General features: G+C 43.4%; 1 protein-coding gene across 4 annotated transcripts in view; it reads left to right on the top strand.

Annotated features, from left to right (window-relative positions):
• DPF3 (double PHD fingers 3) overlaps nt 1-4,444 on the top strand; it is a 164,028-nt gene extending 159,584 nt beyond the window's left edge. For 3 of the 4 annotated variants that reach the window (XM_031051793.2, XM_005152322.3, XM_031051792.2), the window contains 3 exons: nt 276-388; nt 1,710-1,791; nt 2,842-4,444. In XM_031051793.2, coding sequence (XP_030907653.1) covers nt 276-388; nt 1,710-1,791; nt 2,842-2,912 — 266 coding nt within the window. In that variant the 3' untranslated portion in view covers nt 2,913-4,444. The remainder of the gene's footprint in view (nt 1-275; nt 389-1,709; nt 1,792-2,841) is intronic. The other variant, XM_005152323.3, reaches the window with a different exon arrangement.
• The last annotated feature ends 20,294 nt before the right edge of the window (nt 4,445-24,738 follow it).

The raw sequence follows: 24,738 nt of genomic DNA, 5'->3' as shown, positions 1-24,738 counted from the left end.
AAAGCCCACAAAAACCAAACCCAAAGCCAAACCATTTTTAAGAGCTCTGAATAAAACTGCTTTGCCAATGGAGAATGAGTGGGGATGACTCTGATTTTCTCTTGTGCCCGGCAGCGAAAGGGTTAATGCCTGCTTTCCTCTTTGGTATATGTTAGTTGCAGCCCATGTTGTGATCAGTCCATGTCCATGTACGTTTTGTTCCCAAATTTAATACCAATTAACTAACAAGCTATAAGTGAGCCTTAACAATGACAGTTGTTTCCAATCTTCCTCAGGACACCCGACCTGCCTGCAGTTCACCACAAACATGACTGAGGCTGTTAAAACCTATCAGTGGCAGTGCATTGAGTGCAAATCCTGCAGCCTTTGTGGGACCTCTGAGAATGATGTGAGTTCATTTACCTTTTCATGCAAATAAATGTCACTGCAAGATACTGTCACACCTGCCCTTGAGGAGCATGTAGCATTGGTGTGGGTTATAGCTTTATTGCTGCTTCCATACATCTCCAAGGAAGAGCTACTCCTGAGATTAGAGATGGGCTTCTCCCTAGTGTCCCTGTTCTTCTGAAATTACCGCTGGTATCATATAGGGCCACTTAAGATGGTGGTACTTCGGTTTGTATGCCTGCTCAACAGAAGTTAGCTGGAGGCCATAAACATGTGTTGCAGGGAGCTGCAAGAGAGTAGTATTTTCAATATAGTTCTCAGGAGCATATGTGATGGGTGATAACCTGAGAGATGGCAGGTGTGTTTCTTTTGTCCCTGATTTTGCTTACTTCCTTGGCCTTTGTAGTCTTGATTACAAGACTTGGGAAACATGAAAGCATTTGAACTGGGATGGGTGAGGCTTCTCCCTAGACACTTAATCACCTATCCAAGTGATTTCCAAATTGTGTTCCAGATCCTGCAGCTGGACGGTGTCCTCTCTGTGGGGTTTTCAGTTAAAATCTAATGCTAAGGGTCCTTGGCAGTCTGTGAGAAACCTGGAGAATTGACAGTTGCTGGGCAATTTTGGAGGTGATCAGATAACATTTCATTCCCTGCAGCAGAATAAACTTGAAGCCTGGGATTTTGTTTTGCTTTAGCAATAAATAAGGAAATCTGAAAACAGAGATCTGTTCTGTGTTAGGAACCCTGGGATACTTCAGAGCAGCCTTTCCCCCCCAGATATATGAAAGGCTGCAGAACCCACGTGGGATCATGTCATTTCCGTCTGTTTCACAGAGCATTTACTTAGTTTAGTTTTGGAGAACTGTCTAAGTCCAGGCTTTTGATGAGGAAGGTTTTCTCTGAAGGGATGAAATCCAGCATGAGGTCGCATTGGAGCTCAGTAAAGCCTGTCCTCGCAGTACAGCATATCCCAAGCTTAACAGCTTTTACTCCTGCATCATGAAGCCACCTTGGAGAGGAAGTCCTCCACCCCCAGAGAGATTTTTCAGCTAGAAACTGAACTGCCTTTGTGATGAGAGGGGCTCTCTGCAGCCTCTCAGGAGTATGGTGGCTCATTGTGAATGCACAGAGGTGACGCCTATAGCCTTTTACATTCTCAGTATTAGTCTCTATGTTGCAGCTCTGTGTTCCTGGTCAGGAACTGCTAGTTACGATGTTTTTATGTTTTCATCTTGGCAAGAGACTAATTTACACCATTTTCTCTCTTCTCCCCTCCTTCTCTCTGTTTCCCTGCTGTCTTCCCAACAACCCTGCCTCAGGACCAGCTGCTCTTCTGTGATGACTGTGACCGTGGCTATCACATGTATTGCTTGAATCCACCAGTCTTTGAGCCCCCAGAAGGTAACATATGTTGGAGTCTGCTTTGAAAGTCCTTGTGGAAAAGGGAGGAATTTCAGAAAGGTGGAAAGGCTGTGCAGGATTAAGAAGGGTGTTAGCAAAGCAGAGGCAGATAGCTTTGGAAATAAAATTAATAGACATGGAGGTCTAGTGTGATCTGAGATATCCTGTTCAATCTTGCCTGGTCTCTACCTCCTCTTCTAGGACATGGCCCTTTTGCAGGTCATGGGTACCTTTGGATGTCCCACTTGGGACTGGACACCTCAGTTTAGACAACTGAACTGAGCTCCTGTGAACTGTTACTTTGGACTTCCTAAGAAGTCAAAGTGCCAGAGAGAAAGCCCCATACAGGAGGGTCCTCTCTGGAACAGCTGAGTCTGTTGTCATCAGGGGACTGGATTAAGAGGAATGACCTTCCTTGTTCTTTGGCTTGTCTGTGCCTCACAAGGGTGAGAGTTTTACTGTCTGTATTACATTCAGTATGTAGTTATGTCCTCTGCAGGGTATTCAATGTGACTATACTACAAACGGTTGTAGTTTGTCCCTTGGCTGTGGAGCAGAGGAACTACTCCCTTGCCATTATTGATTCTCTGACTAAAATCTGCAGAGAGCAGTAGAATTGGAGAAGGAGACATGCGAGTGTGAATGACTACAGTTTACCTGAGGGGTGAGACAAGAATAATTACAAATCAATCATGCATTCAGGAGCTAAATGTTTGTAACTCTGATAAAGGCAAAGCTAAATCAGGAGGGGAAAACTTTGAAATGCAACTAATAATTTGCTAAAGGTTTCTGTTTGACTGGGAAGTGGTATATCGAAAGTATTAAAATATGAAACACGTAGTGGCAATGCACACCGTAGCTGTGTCGTAACTTGGGTAACTTGAGTAGAAAGCCTATACACACAATACCAAGGGCAGCAGAGCCTGCTTCAGAAAAACACAGGTAATTCCAATATAAGGAATATTTGCTATCCCGTTCAGGCGGATGTTGACATAAACTCAGTGCCTAGATTTGATGTAATTCCTATCAGAAGGATTTCTTCATTTGCAGGGAGCTGGAGTTGTCATTTGTGTCGGGAGCTGCTCAGAGAGAGAGCATCAGCTTTCGGCTTCCAGGCCTGAGGAGCTCCAGCAGTCAAGAAACACTTTGCTCCTGATGTTGCCATACCAGCACAAAATTCCCATCCAGAACACAAAGACACAACCCACATAAAAATGAATGGACACTTAAATACAGGAAGAGGTATCTGTGGTATTCACTGTCACTAATGCCATACCTCCTGGGCTCTACTAGAAGGATCATGTACTTTCCCGATGCTCCGGATGAAATCTCTTCACTGCTATGCATGGTTGCTGCTTCCTGTTATGGGCTCACATACTTTTTACAAGGGGGAGGGTTGTTATACCCACAGAGAAGTCAGTTTTGTGTGGCCTTGTGCTTTCTGTTTAGTCTTCTTTTCAAAGAAATAGTAAGATACCTCCCAAGGAATTATTGGTGAGTACTTTGGCTGGGAGCAGCACCAGTTGTTTCTCTTCACAGACTTGACTGGAAATCTCTTTACTCTGTGTTTGTAGGGGTGCTTTGAGAGTTTCATTAGTTCAATACTTGCCAGGTCATGAATAACATATTATCACTGAAAGAAGCCCTGATCAAATTTTTTTGGGGTGACACTTTTTCCCTTGGATCAAACACTTTGATTTGGCAGATCTTCATAAATCTGGTTTTATTATCTCTGAAGGAAGAACAGTACTGGTATGTGCACACACAAACACTTAGGAAATCCCACTGCCTTTGGTATTTCAATATATTCATGCACCCTGCTCCACTGTAGTGCCAGCATACAATCCAGACTCTTCATTTAATTTTGTACAGAAAGGTATGAATGGTCGTGTATGTAACTGACTTGCTGTTTAGCTCAGCATCTTAAGTTGATCATGGAAAGTAAAACTGTCAGTTTTCTGAGCAAAGTAAGCTACAAAAAGGAACAACCTTGACTTATGATCAAATGAAGCATTTTTATTAATTTTTTTTCAAATTTCTAAACAAAAATGTTCCATAACTTAAAGTTGTATTTTATTCCAGGAATTGCCTAATCAAGACTTCCAACATTTCCAGACTTACTGTTTTTTAGCAAAGTAATTATCAAGATCTAGCTGAATTTCCAAATAATTTTGCCCCCAAATTCTCCACCAAACTGCATTTTTGGCAAATGTGATAATTTGTCAAAAAGCTTTCCCTGGCTCTAAAGTAGGCAATAATTTACTGAACCTAATAAGAAAAGAAAAATTTCAAAATTATTTTAACATTTACATAGAAAGAGATGTACTTCATTTATGCAAACCTCTACATGTGAAATGAAGAAACATTAAGCAAGAGCATCAGTTGAAAAAATATTAGTTCAGTTGAGTCTTTTTGAATAAAAGTATCACTAGGAGGACAAGTGAGTACATTAAAGAATTTCTACCAGATACATTTTAAGGTTAAAAACCTGCAACTCCCTAAACTGCCAAGTAGCCCAGAATGACCATTTTCTTGGGCACGATGTATATCTATGCATAGATTTAAGTGGGTTTATAATATACATTTATGAGAGTCTCAAGCAGCATGTGACTCAGGTTGCTTGTACAAGTAGGTAAAGACACTGAAGATTATATTTGGCGTATTCATATTGGTTGAAACTTTTCCACAAAATTAAATGTTCCCAAACACTTGAAAGAACATTGTGAAAGAATATCGGTGAGCTAATTTTTCTTCCTTCTCCTGCTAATTACACATAGTTAGAATGAGTTAGACTGACCTAATGCACTTTCCCTCATTATTTAGGTAGTTTCTTCACCTTTTGCTAGAATTAACAGTGTCAGCTGCTGAATTCTCCCATGTGCTGTCACAGCCTCTTCTCAGTCTGCAGCAGGAGTATTTTAACCTGTTAGAAAGAAGATTTAGGAATTGAATTGGACCAAGTCTCTCCTGGAGCATGTGCACTGGCTACCTAGGGAATTCATTTAGTACCTCAGGCTTTTCATGTGATGACCCCTCAAACAAGCCAAGAGTGCCAAGAGTACAAGGAAATTTGAGCATCAGCTGTGGGGAGGATAAAGTGGGAGCCCATGGACATGTGTTAGGTCTCTGGTACCTGCTGGGACAAAGCTCTAGAAAAAATGTAAGATGAAGTGTTTTCTTCCTAGTCTGCAACTACCCTGATCCTGAGAAGCACTTGGGGGCCACAGCTCATCCACATGAGCATTTGCACCCATCTTTTGGTGTGGTCAAACCCCGCTGACTGGGCACTTTGGGACCATTGCAGGATTTAGGCTCAAAGTCCTGTTGCTGCTGTGACCAGAACCAGAAGTATGTATTCTCCAGAGAAACCACTGAGCTCTCTCATGAGTAGTGCATGGTTTGGCTAGAGGGACTGGAGCTGAGAAGTGTGTCTGCTGGAAGAAAGTTTTATGGTGGTGCTGGTGGTGGGAGCAGCAGAGGTGGGTTAGTGTTTGAACTGGTGCTCAGCTACCAGGGCTGCTGGGCTTAGGGATCTCCATCATAAAAACGGCCATTGCCTCCCCAGTTTCCTGGTATTTGCATTGACCTTGGGAGAGGAGTGGGACAATGTCTGCTTTATCAAATGGAGAGGGAAATCCACATGGTTTAGTCCTGTGTTTTACACAAACAGTGGGCAGTTCATCATGTAAGTCTCAGGTAGCCTTGTTTTTGAGACTGGCTGGTGCCGAAAATCAGTGCTCTCCATCCCTGTGATAGACATTGCTAAATGAGCTGTGCTTGGCACACACACCTGCTTTCCTGCTTTGTGGTTTTGATTCATGGTGCTGGCTGTTTTCTCCTCCCACAAGCATTCTGCAGTGAACAGTGTCTTTTATGTTTGGAAATATTCCAATGTGGCCTTGCTGAAGTTTCACCACTAATGAGGTATGATGGCAGGAAAGACTGCTAGATCTTCAATGGCAAAATATTATTTGCCATTTGAGATCAGTGTCATAGGGTACTTGCCCACAGTGGTCTGTCTGCATTTCATCTCTCCAGCTTTGTGCTGTGTTGCTGTGCAGCCAAGCAGCTCCAGGTAGCTTTGGCAGCAGATAAGATGCAAGCTCTCCCATGCTGAGAACTTCTTCCAGCTACAGCCTCCCTTCTTCACTAGCTCGGTCTAAGATAAGGGGCTGTGATGGATCTCTCAGTGATATTTTTATAATTCATTCAGAGCCGTATGTCTTGGCATGCTTCAGAAATATTCATTGATCCACCAAGCGAACAGTGCTGTAACTGCTTTACTAAGATGTGGGGAGGTTGTGGTACAGCCTTGGAGGTGAGGAAGAGGAATTCAGAAACTCTGATAATTGACTCCCTGTCACGTGGTACCCTTTGGGGACAGCCTTTCTGCATAACTGCTGGGATGAACACCTTGGGTGGCATCATCCGTGGTCAGGCAGACCTTGAGACCACTCATAACAGTGATCTGTTCTGGGCAGTAAACAACGTGAGAACTCTGGCTCTGTCTGCTTCTGCCTCTCTTGCTATGGCAGGACATGCAGGTTTGTTGGCAGTCTCTGAGGTGATCAGACTCTGGCGTATTTGAGAACTCTTTTATGTAGGCAAGGCAAGCAGTATTTTAGCACAAATCAGGGCAACTACCATGGGAGATGGTAGATCCTGCATTGCTTGAAGTCTCCAAATCAAGAATGGGCGGCTTCCCAGAAGATGTATTTTAATTAAATGCAGTCTTAGTTAATCACAAGAATGTCTGACTGAAAAAAGGCTGGTGTTATAGAGGAAGTCAGGCTGGATGATGTAATTGTTCTTCCTGTCCTTATTATAAAAACAGATGTTTACTGTGGCAGAGGATGTATTTAAATACAAGCTGTGTCTGCATAATGGCCTTAAAGTAAATTAGTCAAACATACTCATGTAATTCTTCTAATTTTTAACCTCTTTTGGGTAACCTAAAAAAGGTCAGTTAAAGTAAATCAGCCTTATAGATACAGTTAATTTTGTACTACATTGCTCATGCCCACGATTGCAGCTACACTGGTGTTAGCTACCTCAGAGCTTGACAATTATGACCATATTGTGTGCAACCATGGCTTGGTTCTGGCTTTCCTTCCATCACATTTGTGTGCTGTGTTGCCCAGTTTTCTGCCTCATGGTGGGAAAACTGTCTGGGGAGGGGAGCTGCTGCAGTGGCAGCCTCAGAAACCAGGGCAGTATTTTCAATATGGTAGTCAGGAGTAGATGTGGTGGGTGATAACCTGAGAGATGGCAGGAGTGTTTCTTCTGTCCCTGATTTTGCTTACTTTCTTGCCATGACTTTGAATTACAACACTTGGGAAGCATGAATATTTAAACTTCGATGGTGAGACTTCTCTCTAGACACCTAATCACCTATTGCAATGATTTTCAGACTGTGATTCAGAGCCTGCAGCTGGACAGTATCCTTGGTGCAGGGTTTTCAGTTAAATCTGATGCTAAGGGTGGAGAAATAAAAAAAGGGGTTCATCCGAGTCATACCACTGAGGAGGTGAGCTCATGTTCCTTTACCATCACAGAGCCTCCGGTCTAGCTTGGAAAAGGCAATCTATTTAAGGAACATGAGATGGGTTCCATTCTGCCTCCAAACTGTACTTTAGTACAGTTTGTACTAAAGTTTGTACTGTTTGTTTAGTACTGAGTTTACAGCATTTCTATAAACATACCTTAGGTCAGTTCTTGCACTAGGAAAGCTGTCATTAAGTGGGTTCTTTTGAAGCAAACGCTGCTGTAGATAACTTTGAAATCATAATTTCTCAGCTTTCTGTAAAAGGGGCTTAATAAATTCTGCCCCAAAGGAGGACTTGCACACTGTGCAGTGTTATGGGGCTGTTGCATGTTCTTCACGCCTACAGCATGTGTTTTGACACTGGTCATTTGGGAAGTGAGGAGTGGATGGGGTTAGAGAGGTATATTAATTAAGCTTGTCACTGCTGGAGGGATAATGTGTGTTGTGCACAAGAAAATTCCAGGTAGAGCTGGCCATGATTTTTCTGTATGGAATTACTAATTTTAAAAAATGTGTTTTTGAGAGAACCACGATTATTCACTTATTCAAGTTCAATCTGGCAAATTATTTCATACAAAAAATAGAGAGTATCAGAAAAGTTGAAAATAATTATTTCAATCTTTCTAGAATGAATCACTTCATTATTTATATTTCAAAGTTAATTTAATTTCAAAATAAATAAATACTTTTAATTTGACACAAAACGTTTAATGTGAGGCTCGAAAGTATTTCAGGTCTATCTGAATTGAAATTTTCCAAATGTTCTTATTTAGTGTCATATCCAGCACTGTATATCTGGTTAATTCAGTTCCACCATGTCAAGAAATTGCACTACAGAAAACTCTACAATATCTACTTAAAAGGAAAATAAAAGCAAGCTATGGAGGAACAGAGATCTTTAACACGATGCAACTGCTTCATCCAAAAGTAAAAGGTAATAATTAAAATTGAGAGAAAAAAGTAATTTTGAATGCTAGGAGCACTTTCTTAGAGTGAGACATCTTGGTTGATCTTACTTTTCTGTCTGTCTATCTAATCAGCTGGAAATGCCAACTGTTAGTCTATAAAACTGTCTTTCAGAGCAGAAGGGGGAAATGCTTTATGTTTTCCCAATAAATTAAAAAAAATGGACAAAGCACAGGAAACTGTATTGGGAAAAATTTGGCACCAGTCTGGGAGGGCAGAAAATGCAAATCTTATGGAGAAGATGATAGAAGATGGATTGTCTTGTCAATTTTTTTATGGGAGGCTGCAGTTTGGACAGGAGGTGATCTTCACCTGAGATTTTAGCAGTTGATCAGATCTTTGAGGGAGCTGCTTGAGTCACTATCCCTGGAGGTATTTAAAAGATGTATAGATGTGGTGCTTAGTTTAGTTGTGTACTTGGCAGTGCTGGGTTGACAGTTGAACTCAATGATCTTAGAGGTCTTTTTCAGCCTGAATAATTCTCTGATTCTATATATTTTATGAAAATAAGTTGTGTAGAGAAGAGCAGGCAGACAGGACAGGAAAACACTCTTCTCTAACCAGTTTTAGGTTTATGAACTTAGAATAGCTCAGTTTTTGTAAAGCACTTAAAGCCCACTAACTGCAAGCAAGCAGAGTGCTGCCATTTACTACAATGATGCAGAGCCAGGCTGTGGCAGGGCAAGCAGAGCCAGCTCTCCCATGTTGCTCCTCACACCATTTATTCCTGCCCTGGGAGGTGGGAGCAGGTGACAAGCCAGGACTTGGATGCTGAAGGTCCAAGACCCTGTGGAGGAAAAGTTTTAGTTACTATGGCTGTGCTTCTCCTCTGGTCAAAGAGGGCAGGAGCAGGGACTGGCAGGCAGCCAGATCCATCTGCAATGGTGATTTAATTACTAACAACGACCTCCAGCCCTGCAGTAGTTGAATGCTTTTTGAGGGCAGGCACCAAACCTGGTCTGGTTTACATAAGATAAACTCAGTTTTGCTGGAGGGAAAGGGAGAGGAGGGGGTGTCTCTGATCTGAAGGGAACTGATTTATAAGTGCAGCTTCCCAGCCCACTTCCAGTCACATTCCATGGCAGTGCAGGCTCCAGCAGCCTCCTCTCTGCCAGAGCTGCTGCCATTGAGCAGGGCCAGAACATCAAGTCCCTGCTCCTTAGCTTTTCAGAGAGAGAACTGGCGCTGTCCCAGCTCTATCCCCTGGGGTACTGGCTGTGTCTCACTGCACTGCAGACAAGGACAGGAGTGACCAATGCTGCCAGGCAGTGTTGGTGGCCCCTGGGGGACAGTGGTTCTCTTGAAGGATGTGCAAGTACAATTCATCTGTCCTGATGGCTGAGTCTTGGCATGAGGCAGAGGAGAGCTGTTACTCTCCTGTCTCTCCAGCTGCACAGCTGGGGTGTTTGCTGAGTGCCACCACCACTGTGCATTGAGGCACTTAACCAGGGAAGGGAGGAGAGAAAGGTAAACAACAGCAATTACTTCTGGGGGACACAAGGGGTTTTAGGGCTTACCTTCTTATTGCAGAAATGTCAGTGAGAATGCCAGGCATTTTGCAGCCTGGGAGTCAAGCCAACAGCTTATTAATGTTTGGTCCGTGTTTCTGCCATGCTGGATGAAAATGTAAAGTATTATTCTAGTGTTCACCTGTGCAGTTAAAATATACACTATTACTGCTGTTTTGAAATGAGGAAACCACTATTTCCAGATCAGATTGCCTCTCTTTGCAGGCATGGAGTTAACAATAAAACACTTCATAGGTGAAAGTTGCTGATTTTTCAGGTATTGATATTTTCCTTCAGACTGCCATAAGTCTAGTCATCCATCTGATTCAGTTCACTGTAACAAGCTATAGTTTGACCTCCACAGTGACTTAGGAAATGTTCCCTCTCTCCCCACTTTTCAGAAGACAAGGAGAGAGAAGGTGAGGTTTTATTCTTTGTATTCTGAAAGAGTGACAAAGAATGACAAGTCCATTTCATGTTCATCTCCTTTCGATGTCTTGAATGATTGAATTGGTTGGCTGGAAGAGCTCTCCTTTTTGTAGCATTCTGAAATGTTTTTTTCTAGCATGTCTCACCTGGGCATGATATACCACAGCCTGGAGTTTTGTCTGCTTGTGTAGGACTCTTCCTACTGTTGCCATATAAGACCTTGAAAGTGGTAAGTCACATCAAGGAGCTGTGTGCCTACAGACCTGAAAATCAAGATAAGGATTTCCCTTAGGTCTCTCAAGATTTTCTGCCTGGAAGGCCAAACCCCCTGCTGCCCATGAACTCTGCTGGAGCATAGATCTGTTTCCAGCCCAGACATCTGTTGCTGCTGGATTCAGGACTGCATTTTTATGTCTGCTATGCAAGGCCAGTGCAAACTGCCAACAACATTAAAAGGGAAGTATCTGCTGAAAATAGAAGGATGAGACATGAATATTATGCCTAATGTGCTCTTCCTTTGTAGCTTTCCTAGGAGTAGTACACAGGAGGTGTGCCCCTTCATCCTTTTGGTAAAGCTATAGTACATTAGGGAATTCCAAGTGTCATCTCCTTTGAGCTTCATTACAGAATATCCATTCTCATCTTTTTTTCTTCTTTTACAACACACTCTTGGATTTCATGGACACTGTGTATCACAGCTGATTTGAAGGGTCTAGAACAATTTGGAAAAACAGAGGTCCAAAATGAAGCATCAGCTTTTATCACCCCCTTAGATGTGTTCAGCAAACCCTTGATCATTGCAGGGAATCAAACTCTTGTGCTGATTTAATCCCAGCTTAGCACTAGGGTCACACAATAGTTCATATAGACTCTTGTAGTCATAAAATGTTCTTTAAAAATTCAGGGAGAAATATTTCCTCTTTACCTTTTTGGCTTTCCATTTTTTGTGCTGCAGCAGAGATCAGCAGTCCTCCTGTTTATTCTGACTTTCTTCCAGCACTTCCGCCTGGGTCAGAAGTGATGGTGACAGGCGGGGGAAAAACTTATTTCATTGAGTTGCAGATGTAAAGAGAGGCTCAAGAGCGTTCAAGTAAATTGTCATTTGTGTTAGTCAGATCTCCTAAGAACCAGAAGTTTGTGTACATGTGAAGTCACTGTTTCACTTTTTCTTCATATGCTATTTCAGACTGAGTGTACCACTGGTATACACATGCTTTTTTCACTAGGCGTGGTTGAAAAAAAACATCCACAACAAAAATTGGGAAGTGGTGGGGGATTGGGGTGGAGAAGGACAGGAGGGAAGATAGATACTTTGTTTGACTTTGAGACAATATTGTCCCTATTATCCCCATTATTCAAAACGGGAATAGATGGAGGATAAATCTGTGAGTACTAGTGGACCACTCGAATAAAAACTGTGGTATCTTCAGTGGGGCACTTTTAAAATTCTCAAGTAATGATCCCAAAATATTGATAGATCCCAAATATTGATTGATCCCAAAACATTGGTAGAGTCTTACTGTGTGATGCTGTAGTACTGAGTTTTACTTAGAAGGAAACCTAACTATGTATACAAATATATATGGATTTGTGTATCATATTAATTTTATTTACTGTAAATATTGCTCACCTAGCAGGAGTAGATCTAGTGTCCTATAATAAGTATTTGCCTTGATTGAGAAGGAGGAGGAGGGAGACAATCTTATTTGTTTTGCAGAGGCATGTCAGCATTCTAACAATGTAAGGCAAAACATTATCCTTTACAACTTAATCTCAATTCTATTTGGAGCATGATTTATTGGCACATAAAAGAGCGCCAGTACTTTAAAAGATAGGTCAGATTCTCAGCTGCTGTCAATCAACAGCAGCTCCTCCACTGTCAATTCCTCCACTGACCTGAAGCCAAGAGGTTGGCCTGGTGTCTTAAAAAGGCCCATTCTAAGTGGTCTTGGATTTCATTCTTCATTGAAAGATGCATGCTGCTTAATAGTTGAGCACACCCAACACATGTCAGAAAACAGGTATTTCTGAACCGTTCTGGTTCAGCCTGGTTCTGGGGATGCTCTCTCACAGGCTCCAGGGGAAAGTGAAAAATCTCAGAAAAGAGGATGATGGAGCAGTGAGCAACCTGGGAAAATTTCTAACTCCATGGAATTTGGACTTGATTAATCAGTTTTTAGTGTATTGTCTTTTGATTTTCTGTAAACAACCCTTTACTGTCATATCAGGAAACTGGACATCAGTGTATGATTTTCATCTCTTATCAGACCTCACTTCACTCAGCTGTAACCTCCCCTCTCTTACCCATTTCTAGGCTGTTCTAGTCTTTTTGATCTCTCTCTGTCCTTATGGGGTGATCTTTTCCAGCTTCTATCATTTTTAGCATCTGTCCCTGGAGTCAGTTCTCTTCAGCATCATTTGTTCTGGAACAGGCTGAAGGGATAGTTTGCATGACCAGGATTTGTGATAGGTTTGCTGAGTGATGCTTAAACCTTCTAAGCTTTATTTCTCTCCCAGTGGTATGTCCTGAGAGCATCTGCTTTTTAGCCACCCTATGAAAGGGCTCATGAACACCTCTGGGATGTTTTTCCTTTGTGGTTTCAGCTCATCTCAAAGGAACTTGTTTTATAGCCAGTGAAAAGCCATGCAGCCTTGCTGCCAGCACACACTCGCCCTCCTTTCCCCGGTGCCAGCTGGGGATGTGGTCAGGCTGCCGGCGCATGAGATCACATCCAGCACGGCTACTCCCTGGAAGCCAAAGTGTTGCTTAGTAACCTACTCATGGAAGTACCAGAAGCATTTTTCAATCTGTCACGTTGGCAAAAAACACTGGCTTCTTGATTTAGAGGCATTCTGCTGTGCATAGCAGGGCTGTGCTCCATTACCTTGCATCCAGCACTCTCTGCAAGTGAAGAAACGAACCTCCCATTTAATGGAGGGGCTATGGGGGAAAGGAAGATGAGGCACAGAAAATATTTGCCCAGGATTGCATGTGAAACCTTTAGCTGGTTCTTCTAGCGTCTGGTCCATATCTTAACTCCCTTCCTGTGGGAGGTATTTCCTCCTTATGAAAGTGCACTCCAGGGTCCTATAGCAATTGGCCAAACAGGACCCTGCAGCACCTTCATCTATTATGAGACATAACTGCAATAAAACATGGTGTGGCATTCAGAAACTGGATGAGGTATTGCAATATTTATGTTGTAAGCCTCAGTGTCATGGACAATTGCTACAGAATAATGTATGTCTTTTTTTAATGCAATGGAGTCACAGCAGCTTCACAAATGCACACAGAACAGAGACCATCCAGGATTACATGGTTTCCTCGGTTATTTTCAAATTACTTTGTTACAGAGAGTTACATGAAAAACATCCTCTCATGTAAAAATGGACTGTAAAGGCTTTTAGGTTACTCCCTTCCCCTTTAAGAATAACTCAATTTAGGAGCAATAATTCCAAGAACTGTGCTCTGACTTTGGAGCCTCACACCTTTATCTGGAACTGCTCTATCCTTAAAAATGGCTTCAAAAAGTAACTTGAGGTCTTTTATTTGAGGCACCTTCTTGATTTTACTATCAAATCTCCTCAGTTTGGAAGTGAAAAGGTATTTTAAGAAATATCTAGGTTTGAGCTCTAGGTCCAGCTGGGCTCTTCCCATCCTACTTCTTGTCATCAGAGAGAGTAGAGCTATAATCTGCATCCAGCCACAGTATCACCCATTTCTTGTTGTCAGACTGTGTCATGGAAGCCCTCTGCAAAAAAATGAAGGGATTTTATAAGAGTCACGGAAGGTCCAGAGAAGTCTGAAGACAAGGTTGTTAGACAAGTGTTCCAGAGAGGCTCTTCTGGTCCCCAGAGAGTCTTTTACCTGGGACAGTCCTCAATGCAAAGGTGATGAAATCAGCAAAGTTGTTTCTTGTGCAAAGCCTTTTCACTGCAAGGTCAGTGACACACAAAACAGTTGTGACTCAGCATAAAGATGTAAAAACATCCCAAAACTTGAGAAGCTCCCCACTTGATTTCTGAGGACTTTCTGAAGAAGTGAGTACATTTCTGTGGTCCCAGTCTAATAGATAAATTTGAGTATGGGACAAAGAGCCTTTCAATTTTATTGCATGTAGTTGAATTCTTATTGCAAATGGTTTAAGAACTACAGAAAGTCATCAAAAATGTTCCTGATGACTGGTATGTGGCCAGCATAAGAGCAAGGGGTGACCCGCTGTGGGTCCAAGTGCAGAAGTGTCTACATTGCAGTCAATCAGGGAGCACAACCAGAGAGCATTATTTGGCAGGGGAGACAAAGGCTGTGGAGGCCTAATCTACATTTTAATTCTTAGAACTAGCTATGCCAGCTCAGCTGATGGAAATCTTGCCCTTGTGACGCTTTGCTCTGTGGAAAGAAGACTCAGAGAAGCACTAAGTTTACAATGGATCATTTGTTTTAGAAGTAGCAGGGTATCACTTTCCAGTCTTCTAAATACATTAAACTTGAAGTTTGTTTGTAATTAAATAGTCTTGTCTTACCAGTTAGCCATTGAAGCAAAAGAACTGTTGTCGCAAAGAGAGTGGGCTAGGGAAGAGCAGTTGGGCTGGGTTACCTGTGGACAACACTGAGCATCCACTCCCTGCATTCACAGGGGAGAAGCACCTCTTTCCTTGCACGCTCTGTGTAATAAAATTATTTGAGCTGAGAGAGATTTTATAGGAACTTAGTGACAAAGCAGGGTTATGCTAATGATGATTCTTGTTTAGTTTTTGAGGTTTCCATCTGCTCATATACTCACAGCTTTCTTATTGACATTGGGAATGCTCTAGGTTGTCTCACCTGACCGGGATCTGCCTGCCCTTATGGAAACAGCAAAATGTGGGTTGGATGCTACCCCACTTCCTGGCTCTACACACCCCTTCCTATACATGGTGTATGTGTATGTTGAGTGAATGCAATAACTGTGGTGTCAAGACAATGTGGTTGAAAAAAAAGGGAAAACTTAAAACTTAACATGAGTAGGAAATCAGTCAGTGAATAGATAATGCAGCTGAAATTTTCTTACTCTGAACCACCACCATGTTTTCTACAACTTGCCAAATTATGTATCCTCTAAATAGCCTTTTATCTTTGCAGCAGAAGAGAACTTCACTTCTGTGTCTTTACTTTGAGCTGGAGTCATTGGTGTTCAGTCTTTTCATAATGTGCTGATGAATTAAAAAGCTAACTGTGTCATGTGTTTGCCAACTTCCATAGCTTCCCATCAGAATAATCTAGTACCAGTCAGTAAGTAGCCTGGCAGAGTTTGGGTGCCATTGAAATATTGCTCTTCAGGGCAATAGTGTTAAGGGGGTTTTATATCAATGCTTGTGAGGAAAAAAACCAGCAGTCTCAGATGAAACCAATTGTCTTATTAGCCACTTGGTAAGTACAGAGGCGAGCCAGAACAACTGAGTGAGGAAAGAAATTAAGGACTCCTGCCTGAAGAATACCCCGGATGCCACTCTCACTTTAGAGGAGAAACCCTTCTATAACCAAAACTAGTGTGACAAGTAGGTGGGCTCACAATGCTGGAGAAACATATCCCTATAGCGTGTTTGTCACCATGTCTTCAATTATATAAACATACCAGAATAGGAGAAAAATACCTGTCATTTCTTTTGAATTCCTTTTCAGCTGTGTACACTGCCTCCAGGTTGCCAGTTGTGACCCCCTGTGAGGTCTCACTGGAGTTTACACTATGCTGCTTGATATTCATTTACTTTTGGTGGCCACAGACCAAGGTTAGAGGTTGGGAACCAGTACATAATTATAAGGACAGCTTCTTGTGTTATTTTATTTCCCTTTCCCTCCTCTGTAACATGTGAACCTTTCTTTCTGAACTCTGAAGTGACTGTATTGTTACAATGTGTGTTTGTAGAGATTTGTTTTGACATGGCTTGTGTGGAGGACCTTTGCTTCTCTTACTCATACTTGGCTTTATTAAGTGCTTGATAGCTTTGCCAGCCTTTTGTGGGGGAGGAGAGGTGATGGGGGTGGGTTCTTACACTTCAAAACTTGGTGGTTTTTGAGGGAAATTTGCCCAGCTTTCCATAGAGAGGTATGAGAATCCGGGGTGCTCCCTACTGTTCTTCTATTGTCCTGATCTGACTTCTTCCAGGATAAAGAAATCGGTTTTGAAACCCTCACCAAAAATATGTTGCTTAATGCTAGAAGCCAGCACTGACCAAGGTTGCCCATCAGTTTGATGTGCATGGAAACTTCCATGATGTTTCACCCCTGTCTGAAGGTGTCTATCTGAGCACAGAGTGAATTGCACCCTTTCCTCATGACAAGTGATATTGCTCCATGGATGCTAGTGGAGCTACCACAGCTTGCACCAGCCAAGGATCAGCCCTTCTGTGCTTTTGTGGTTAGGAAACCCGTGAGTGAAATCCTGCTGGGATTTGAGAGAAGAGGGCAATGTGTGTTGAAAGCCTCTCAACTTTGCAGGATTTCTTTGGTATTCATACACATTTGCAAGAATGTATTCCAAGCATCTTGTACTGTTATTAGTAACTTGTACTGTAGTTTGTTAGCAGTGTTGACTACCTACGTAGCTAATATTCTGTTGCAACTTAGAAAAAGTGTAAATGATTGCAGAAAACAGGAGTTTAGAACTTGTATGTACTTTTTTTTATATATATATATTAAAGCACTTCAATTAAAGCTACAAGGAAAAATGCTCCTGTAGCCTTTGTTGTACAACCAATCAAATGTGTGGAAAGAGGAGGGAGAGCTCTCTTCCTGAGATCTTCCCTGTTAGCATTCGTAATACCAAAAAGAGGTGGTCAAACTCTGGGGAAGGACTCCAACTGTTAAAGTTTATTCGGCAAGCAGAAGGCATCGACAACCTATTCCAACATATATTATGAACTAATGGAGTCCCTGCAACCAAAGCTGAAGCATCTGAGGGATCACCAAGCCATTACTAAGTGGTGAGTCACACAGAAGTGAGCTGGTACAAAAGGAGTGGTAATTGGGAAGGAGTTGATGTTACTGTGTAATATGTTAGATTTCCTTTATTTTTATCACATAGTACATCAGAGGTCACTGGGAGTCTGTTAATGTGACGGTTGAGGTAAATCATCCATAATTATGGGTTATTTCAGGAGTACTAGAAAGTTATGGGTTTGGGTACCAAAGGAGGGGTATTGGAAAACAGCAGCAAATGGAGGCAGCAAATGATCCTTACCACACATCCAATAAGTAGTTTTTCTCCCCCCTCCCTGCCCCTGAACTGTACATATCCAAATACTTTTCTGGATCACATCACTGTGGGATCAGTGTAGGTAAACAGGCATCTCCAAAGCGGCTTGTGATTTGGTGATCTCAGCCCAGCTCTTAGTAGCCAGATGCCTGTAATATGAAAACAACCATCAGAACTGTCTCTTTTGCTGGCACTGTTTAATCAAAGGGACAATGGGAGAGAATGGCAGTCTTATTTCTACAAAGAGCCCTTCAATGTCAAATTTGCCATACAGTAGAGTAGCATTCACCTCTGTGGCACAGACCACAGCCACTCTGGAGAGGAACAAAAGCTCTCAGACAGCACGCAATTAGTCCAGCATCTATTAAACCAAGCACGGGTAATTTTGAAGGAACGTAACAGATTTCTGCTTTAAATTATTCTAAGAACTTTTTGTGTGTTTAACTCTACGTGGTACACACAGCTCGAAGTACAAAACAGAAGGCTGTGTTTCTGGCAGCTGTTATCTTCCTGGTAGCTGTTTTACATCCCCAGCATCTCATAATCCTGAGACAAAAATCAAGTAAAGCACAGCAGAGGAACTATATTAAAATGCCACTGGCTTTCCCGCTGCCCACAGCCATGATCAGGTGCCCAAAGCAGGAACAAACAATTAGTTCCATGACCAAGAGAACTAATGAAATCTGGTTTCCTATGGATTTATGACAATACGTTGCCTTGGTGCCAGAAATTTGAGGAGTTAGTCTTTCTGCTAATATCTTGAATCCAGATGAGGGTTTTTATCAGCTATAGTCTCTGGAATGGCTTAAGGAACTTTGAAATGGCGATACATTTTGAAAAAAAGGATATATTACATGCTGCATACAGTGAGAGATGAAATTTAGTGGTGGGAATTTACAAGATAACTTAAAATCACAGATCAAGACAAATATAGCTTGTCTGCTAAGTCCTAAAACTGGGACTGCTGCTGGTTTTATTTCTGTAATGTCTGCACTTTTTCCAGTGCAACTCCATTGAATAATGGTGTGATTGCCAAGGGGGTGGTTCCAATAAAAGACACAGAGTAGTTGCAGCAGTAGAGTATAAAGGTGTAAATAAACAATACGTTTTCTCAGAGGAGGAAAATTACCCAGAGATCTAAGCTGGATGTCTATTTTTCAATCTATTCACAAGTGATTTGGAAAAGAAGATGAAAACTGAGGTGAGAAGTTTACTGAGAATGAAAAACTGTTCTGGGCAGTCAAAACAAGAGTTGACTGTGAAGAGTTGCAGAAGTTTTTCATGATAATGAGGGACTGGGCTGTAAAATGACAGATGAAATCTACTGTCGATAAATGCACAGTAATGCTTCTGGGGGAAAAAAACCCACCCTAATTATACATGCCTAATGAGGGGCTCTAAATCAGCCATCACTACACAAGAAAATGATCTCGGCGGCGTCGCTAATTCTGAGAAAATGACAGGTCAAGGCTAAGCAGGTGTCAAAAAAGCGAGTAAAATGTTAGGAATTACCAGGAAGGGAGGAAAAGAAGAGAAAACAGAAACCATCATTATGTCTCTGCATAAATCTGTGGCGTGGTTCTGTGCTGGGTAGCATTTGCAGCTTCTCTATGCCTCCACCCTCACATCCCCACAGCCCAGCACACATCAGAGAAGCCTGCAAGGAGAGCCAGCAGAGGCACAGGGGACAGCCAGAAAGCATTGGTGTTACAGGGCAGCTTCCATGCGAGGAGAGAACAAATGTGCTGGGACTCGCTGGCTGTCAAGAGAGATGGCAAAAGAGAGACAGGTTTGCAGATTTGCCAGGAACCAGCCGCTGCGGCAAATGAGCTGCACGTCAAGCCCCAGATATTCCAAAGCATCTGGCATCTTGCAGCAAGGTGCAGCCCAGCTGTGGGGCCCACGCTCTATATGTTCCTTGCTTCTCATATTTTTGGCCCCCAAGCTTCCTTTAGAGGTCATTGTTAGGGAAGGTTATTTCCCCAGCCAGGCTGGTATTTTTGTTGTCACATTTTATATTAGTGGAGTTAATTTCTATTCCTAAATATGTTTTCCTTTCACTTCAGTATGAGTCCATACTGGGGGAGGAAAGTCTGTTTGACACTTTAACTGTAGTCCTTCTCAAGCAAGTTACATTGTGTGTGCTTATTTCATTCAGTGTAGTTGATAAAAGGTTAGCAAAAAGCTTGTGGTTGAAGCTTTCAGCATTTTTCTGGCACAAAACCTGTATGAAACAGTAAGTTCAAGCTCAGTAAGCCAAAGCTAAACTCAAGCAGCACAACTGTAGCACCACATAAGCAGAGAGTGAACCTACCATCCTCTTCTGTGGGCCCAGGATTTCATCTCTAAGTGTAGGAGCTTCCAACAAAGTTACAACAATGATCACAAAGACTGAAGGTGGCCTTTTGCAACAGTAGAAATCAATATAATGGCTTTTATTATGTGCGCCCAAAAGGCCCTCGTGCAGCTACCTGTTTTGATCCCACAATAGCTCACTGTCATGCAGCCTCTGTTTAGTGTTTTCTTTAACATGCCTACCTTATTCCTGGGGAATAAGAATCCATAGGAATTGAAATAGCCTCCTCCCAAGGCTGCCTGACTGTGCTGAACGGAAGAAAGACCCATCGGTCTTGAGGAAGAGCTATGGAGAGCAAAAGTACCTCCCCAGCAGCCTGACCTTGGCAAGGAGACAGGGGCCTCAACATTCCCGACAGGCGGCAGATCCCTTTAATAAATATTTCACTGCAGAGAATGGCAGACTTAGGGAGAAAATGGAGGGCAGGGTTCAGCCTGTGACGCAAGGTGATGTGACCGGACCTTGTCTAGCAGGGCTGGAGGCCACCTAATTGGCATTCCTGCGCCATGCTTACGAAGAGCATTCTGTAGTCCTCTGGGAATGCAAAAATAATTAAAAGGCCCCTCAGCACGCAGAGTTGCTAATGGGCTATTGCCTGCCATGTGATGTTTTTGTGCTCAATTAGAGCTGAGCGACACAGACTGCTAAAAATTCACGTCTCCCTCCAAGAGACACCTGGGTGGACCAAGCCTCCTCTTCTGCTGCATGATGTCCCTTGTCGCGCATTGCCCTGCAGCACTGTTGATAAGGAGCTGAAGGTAGAGGTGACAGCTGAGCTTCGTGCAGCAGAGTACACATCACTCTATTTACTGTGCTGCAGACCGAGCTCTGGCACTGGGAGCCTGAGCGAGTGAAGCTGGTGGGTTCAGATCAGTCCTCCCAGCACACCCAGGCACCTCCGCGGTGACCTTGAGCTGCAGAATGACTGTGCATATGGTGTGAAGCAAAGGCCCTGGATGTCTTCCAGGCAAGAGCTCGCTTGCGCGTTGTATGTCTGTGTGGACTTCTGGCTTCTCCTAGTGCAGTGCAAGGCTTAGTTGGTGCCAGCTGCGGCTGCCTGGCAGAATTCCTCCAATATCGCCCCCCTTTTCTCTGCACAGATCCTGTAAGAGATGATGCTGAGAGACCTATCAACACCTTTTGCATTTTCTCAGGAGGGATTTGGCCACCTCAAAGCAATTTCTCTCTGCAATCTCAGATTTGCCTTCTGCCCAGGCACCTCTTGTATTTTACCAGCTCTGCTGTGGAGGCTGCCTTGCCAGGACTGTGTGCCTCATGCCTTCTATCTGATGCTCTCACAAGCCTCAATTCACTTTGCAAGCCATCGGTGCTTCGTTTGGGCCAAAACAACAATTCATCTCCAAGGTACAGTTGGTTGAGTATTCATGGGCTAAACTTTAGGTAATTAGCATTGTTAATGTTCTCTGTGTGATATTACAGCTGTGGGCCTCATTAAAATGTTCTCCTGGGAGAAGTCAGGTGAAGAGTCAGGTGTCAGCTTTGCTTCGTGTGGAAAAGCCTGCCTGTTATTCTGAGAGAATTATTTGTTTAAACACCGGATTTACACATGATGGTGTATTTAATCCCCAGTGCTTCTGGCAGTCTTAGAGGTGGGCTGAGCTGCTGGGCAGCATTTGGTATGGCTCAGATAGCCAGATCCTGACAGGCTAACTTCCAAAGGGATACCTGCTCAGAGGGAGGAACTTGGCAGTGAGAATCACCATTTCTTCTGCACAGGAAAGCCTTGGGCCCCTGGGTTCCTCTCCAAAACACAGGCAGCAGGCAGAGCCTGCAGGCTGGCCTCCCCCAGTGCCCACTGTCTCACCCCATCAGACATCCCTGCCAGGTCCTACCTGCTGCTTGGCCAGCCCTAGCCCCTTCAGCTGCACTGAGCAGCAGGAGACTAATGAGTGTTTTTAAAAGAAAGGAAGAAGACAGAAAGCTGCAGAGCAGATCAAGCTGATGAGAACCAGGGCAGTTCAGATGGCAAGAAAAAAGGTAGAGGTTGCATTTTGGTCCCCAGAGGAGATTTCCTGTTCTTGCTACTGGGGAGGCTCCAGTGTGGAGACGGGAGAAGGAAGTGGTGGTTCCTCCCACCATGGACTAACCTCCCTCAGCATAGGTCTCCCTACAAGTCACCTTTGAGGCAAGGCATTCTGTCCTTCAACATCTTCCCGGGGCAGCACCAGTGCCTGCTCCTCAGGGCAGCCTTCCTTTGGAACTACCAGGAGTAGTGCTGATCATCCCAGCCTGCCTCTATGTTTTATATAAGGAATAGGAGAGGTGAGCATGTTTAACCACCCTTGACTGTGGAGATATGCCCCAGTAAGAGACCTGGAGGAGTCAATATGCCCCAGATATTGGGCATGACACCTCTGTGCTATGCAGGAGGCTCTGCATTTGCTCTTTGACCTCCCTGATTCCTTTTCCCCAGGCCTGGCAGCAGCTGGTCAGGCAATTATTTATGAACACTGTTGAGCTGCTTCATCTGAAGGTGGTAGCTGTGGACAGATGTCAGTGCAACACATGGGCACATACCAGCTGTTTGCAGGCTCTGAGCACAGGCAGGCAGAGATGCCCATTACCAGAGGCAGAGATGTGCAGAGATGCATGCTGGCTCCAGCCCTGGCCTGCAGTAACTGAACAGAATTTAAAGCATAAATGCTGATGCTGTTGTTATTTCATTTATTTCATTATATTTTAAAGTTTCACCCTGTATGGCCCCAGTATCACTTACTGGTGTGCCTTCAGTGGAGCTGTGCTTGTGCCTGGGGAAAGCAGCCACCTATGTGGCTAGCTTGAGTGCTCAGGCAAATCCTTGTGTTTTGAGATGCCATGTGTAACTGTCATCTTGCCACCTTCTGAAACGAATGGCTTCAGCTTCTAGGTAAGTTTCTTCAGCAACACATTTTTTATTGCTATTTCCCTTGGGGGGTTTGGTAGGCAGCTCAGATGGGTAATGACCATGTCTGGAAGTCTCTTCCTTCCTTTCCATTTTAGCTAGTTAAGTGTCCTCGCTTCCCATGGATCTTCTTTCTGTCCGTGGGAGTGGTAGGTAGGTGGATAAAAGATCAGAGAGATGGAGAGATGTAAGGGAGATATCAGGTTCCTGGTGTGAAGACAAGCTAAGGGCCTGGGCGGGAATGAGGGATGGTGATGGGTGAGTAGGAGGAAGCCTAACAGGATGGAAAGTGGGAGAGAAGAGACACAGGGTGGGGATGAAGATTACCTGACTGCATGGAGAGGATTTGTACAGTGGGATGCTGCTTTGCATCAATTATGCAAATCACCTGTATGTCTTGTGCAGTGTTTTCTTGGTTTTGCTGTTTTGGTAGAGGAAGGCTTGCATGCTCCCCGTGCTGCCAATGCAGCCACCATCAAAGGAGACTATTTCCCACAGCTCTGCTAACAGCATCGGCAAACTGCAGCAAATGAACAGAGTGCCTTGATGTCTGCTGGGTTTAAAAAATCATGATAAAAACCCAACAAGCCAAAACCCCACAAAAAGAACCCCCTAAGGGGGAAGAGGAAATGGGGCTTTGTCTGGTGAAGACCTGCCGGTCAAAATCTTTCCCCAGCATCACAGACAGTCCAGAAACTCACCCTCTAAACACATCATTTTCATGTTCCTGTGGCAGGGCAGAGTAAAAGCAAAGACCCCCATCTCTGGAAGCAAATGTGGTGATGGGGGTGTTAATGGCCATCTGTCTGTCTTACCAGTGCTATTTAATAACTTCTGTTCCATTTCCTGCCTTGTTTTAGTGCAGCTTCCAAAGGATAGAAGACTAGTGCTCCCGTGAAATCATCTTCAAGATAACGCTTTCTAAACTCCTATCAGCCAAGTATGATAAAACCATGTAGCTGTTTGTGTCTTCTAAATCCTATGGAAACATACAGATGAGCTGGGGAGGGAGGGATAGGCAGTGTGAAACGTCTCGCTAGTCCCTTCTGAAGGAAAGGACACAGCATGACATTATACCATATTAAACACTAGGGAACAAGAGAGAAAGATTATGAATGTCTCAGCTGAATGGAAAATTGCAATTGGAGCCTTCATCTTAAAGGCATTGGGGAATCCCATGCAAAGCAATAGAAAACAATATGTCATCTCTTCTCATGGAGCATCATCTCTTACACTGTGGTTGAAAGACAAAAATGTCTGTTGGAAATGTCACAGTGAACAGCACCAGGCCAAGAGTACAGGAGGGTAAATGTAATTGCCTTAGTCAGCTCTTCTGGTAAATACCTCAGCTGGTTTTTGCTGGAGTACCTCCACTGGGTCTGCTGTGCTGTTTTACACCTGCAGAAAACCTGACCCATCACATTTTGTGCTGAGGGAAGTCTTTAGTTCTTCTTTCACTAATATAAATGTAAAACATCAGCAAAATCACCTGTTATACCAGGCTACACTTGTTCTTCTAGAAACATTTCACTAGAGCTAAATCCAGACAATGTCCTTGTTGTTCTGGAACTTTTCAGAGCTGGGAGGAGCCTCCTGGGATTCCTGGGCTAGAGGGATGATCCAGTGTGAAACTTAGGAGTATCTAGTTTTTTCTTGGGCCTGTCCAAATATCCATAGTCCATCCATACCCAAGCCTTCAGTGTTTCCAGAGGTGGCCTGCATTTCAGCCACAGGACTTGTGGAAAGAGATGTCCTTCCTCAGGAAGGGAGTTCTGCACAGCACTACCTGCCCTTGTGCCCCAAGAATGGCTCTTGGGAAAATGTGACTCTTTCTGTGGCCAGGGTGTGCAGCCAAGTCAACTACAAAATATGGGTCCAGACTTTGGCCAATGCCACTTAAGGGTAGACAGAGTAGACCTTTATTTTGCCTCATGGGCTAGAGGCAAATAGCAGAATTCAAAGGCAGGAGCACTTGCTGCAAAGCCTGTGACGTACCTTCATACACA

Source organism: Melopsittacus undulatus, chromosome 4 (genome assembly GCF_012275295.1).
Source record: "Melopsittacus undulatus isolate bMelUnd1 chromosome 4, bMelUnd1.mat.Z, whole genome shotgun sequence".
NCBI classification, from domain to species: Eukaryota; Metazoa; Chordata; class Aves; order Psittaciformes; family Psittaculidae; genus Melopsittacus; species Melopsittacus undulatus.
This window is presented reverse-complemented; position numbering and strand designations above follow the sequence as displayed.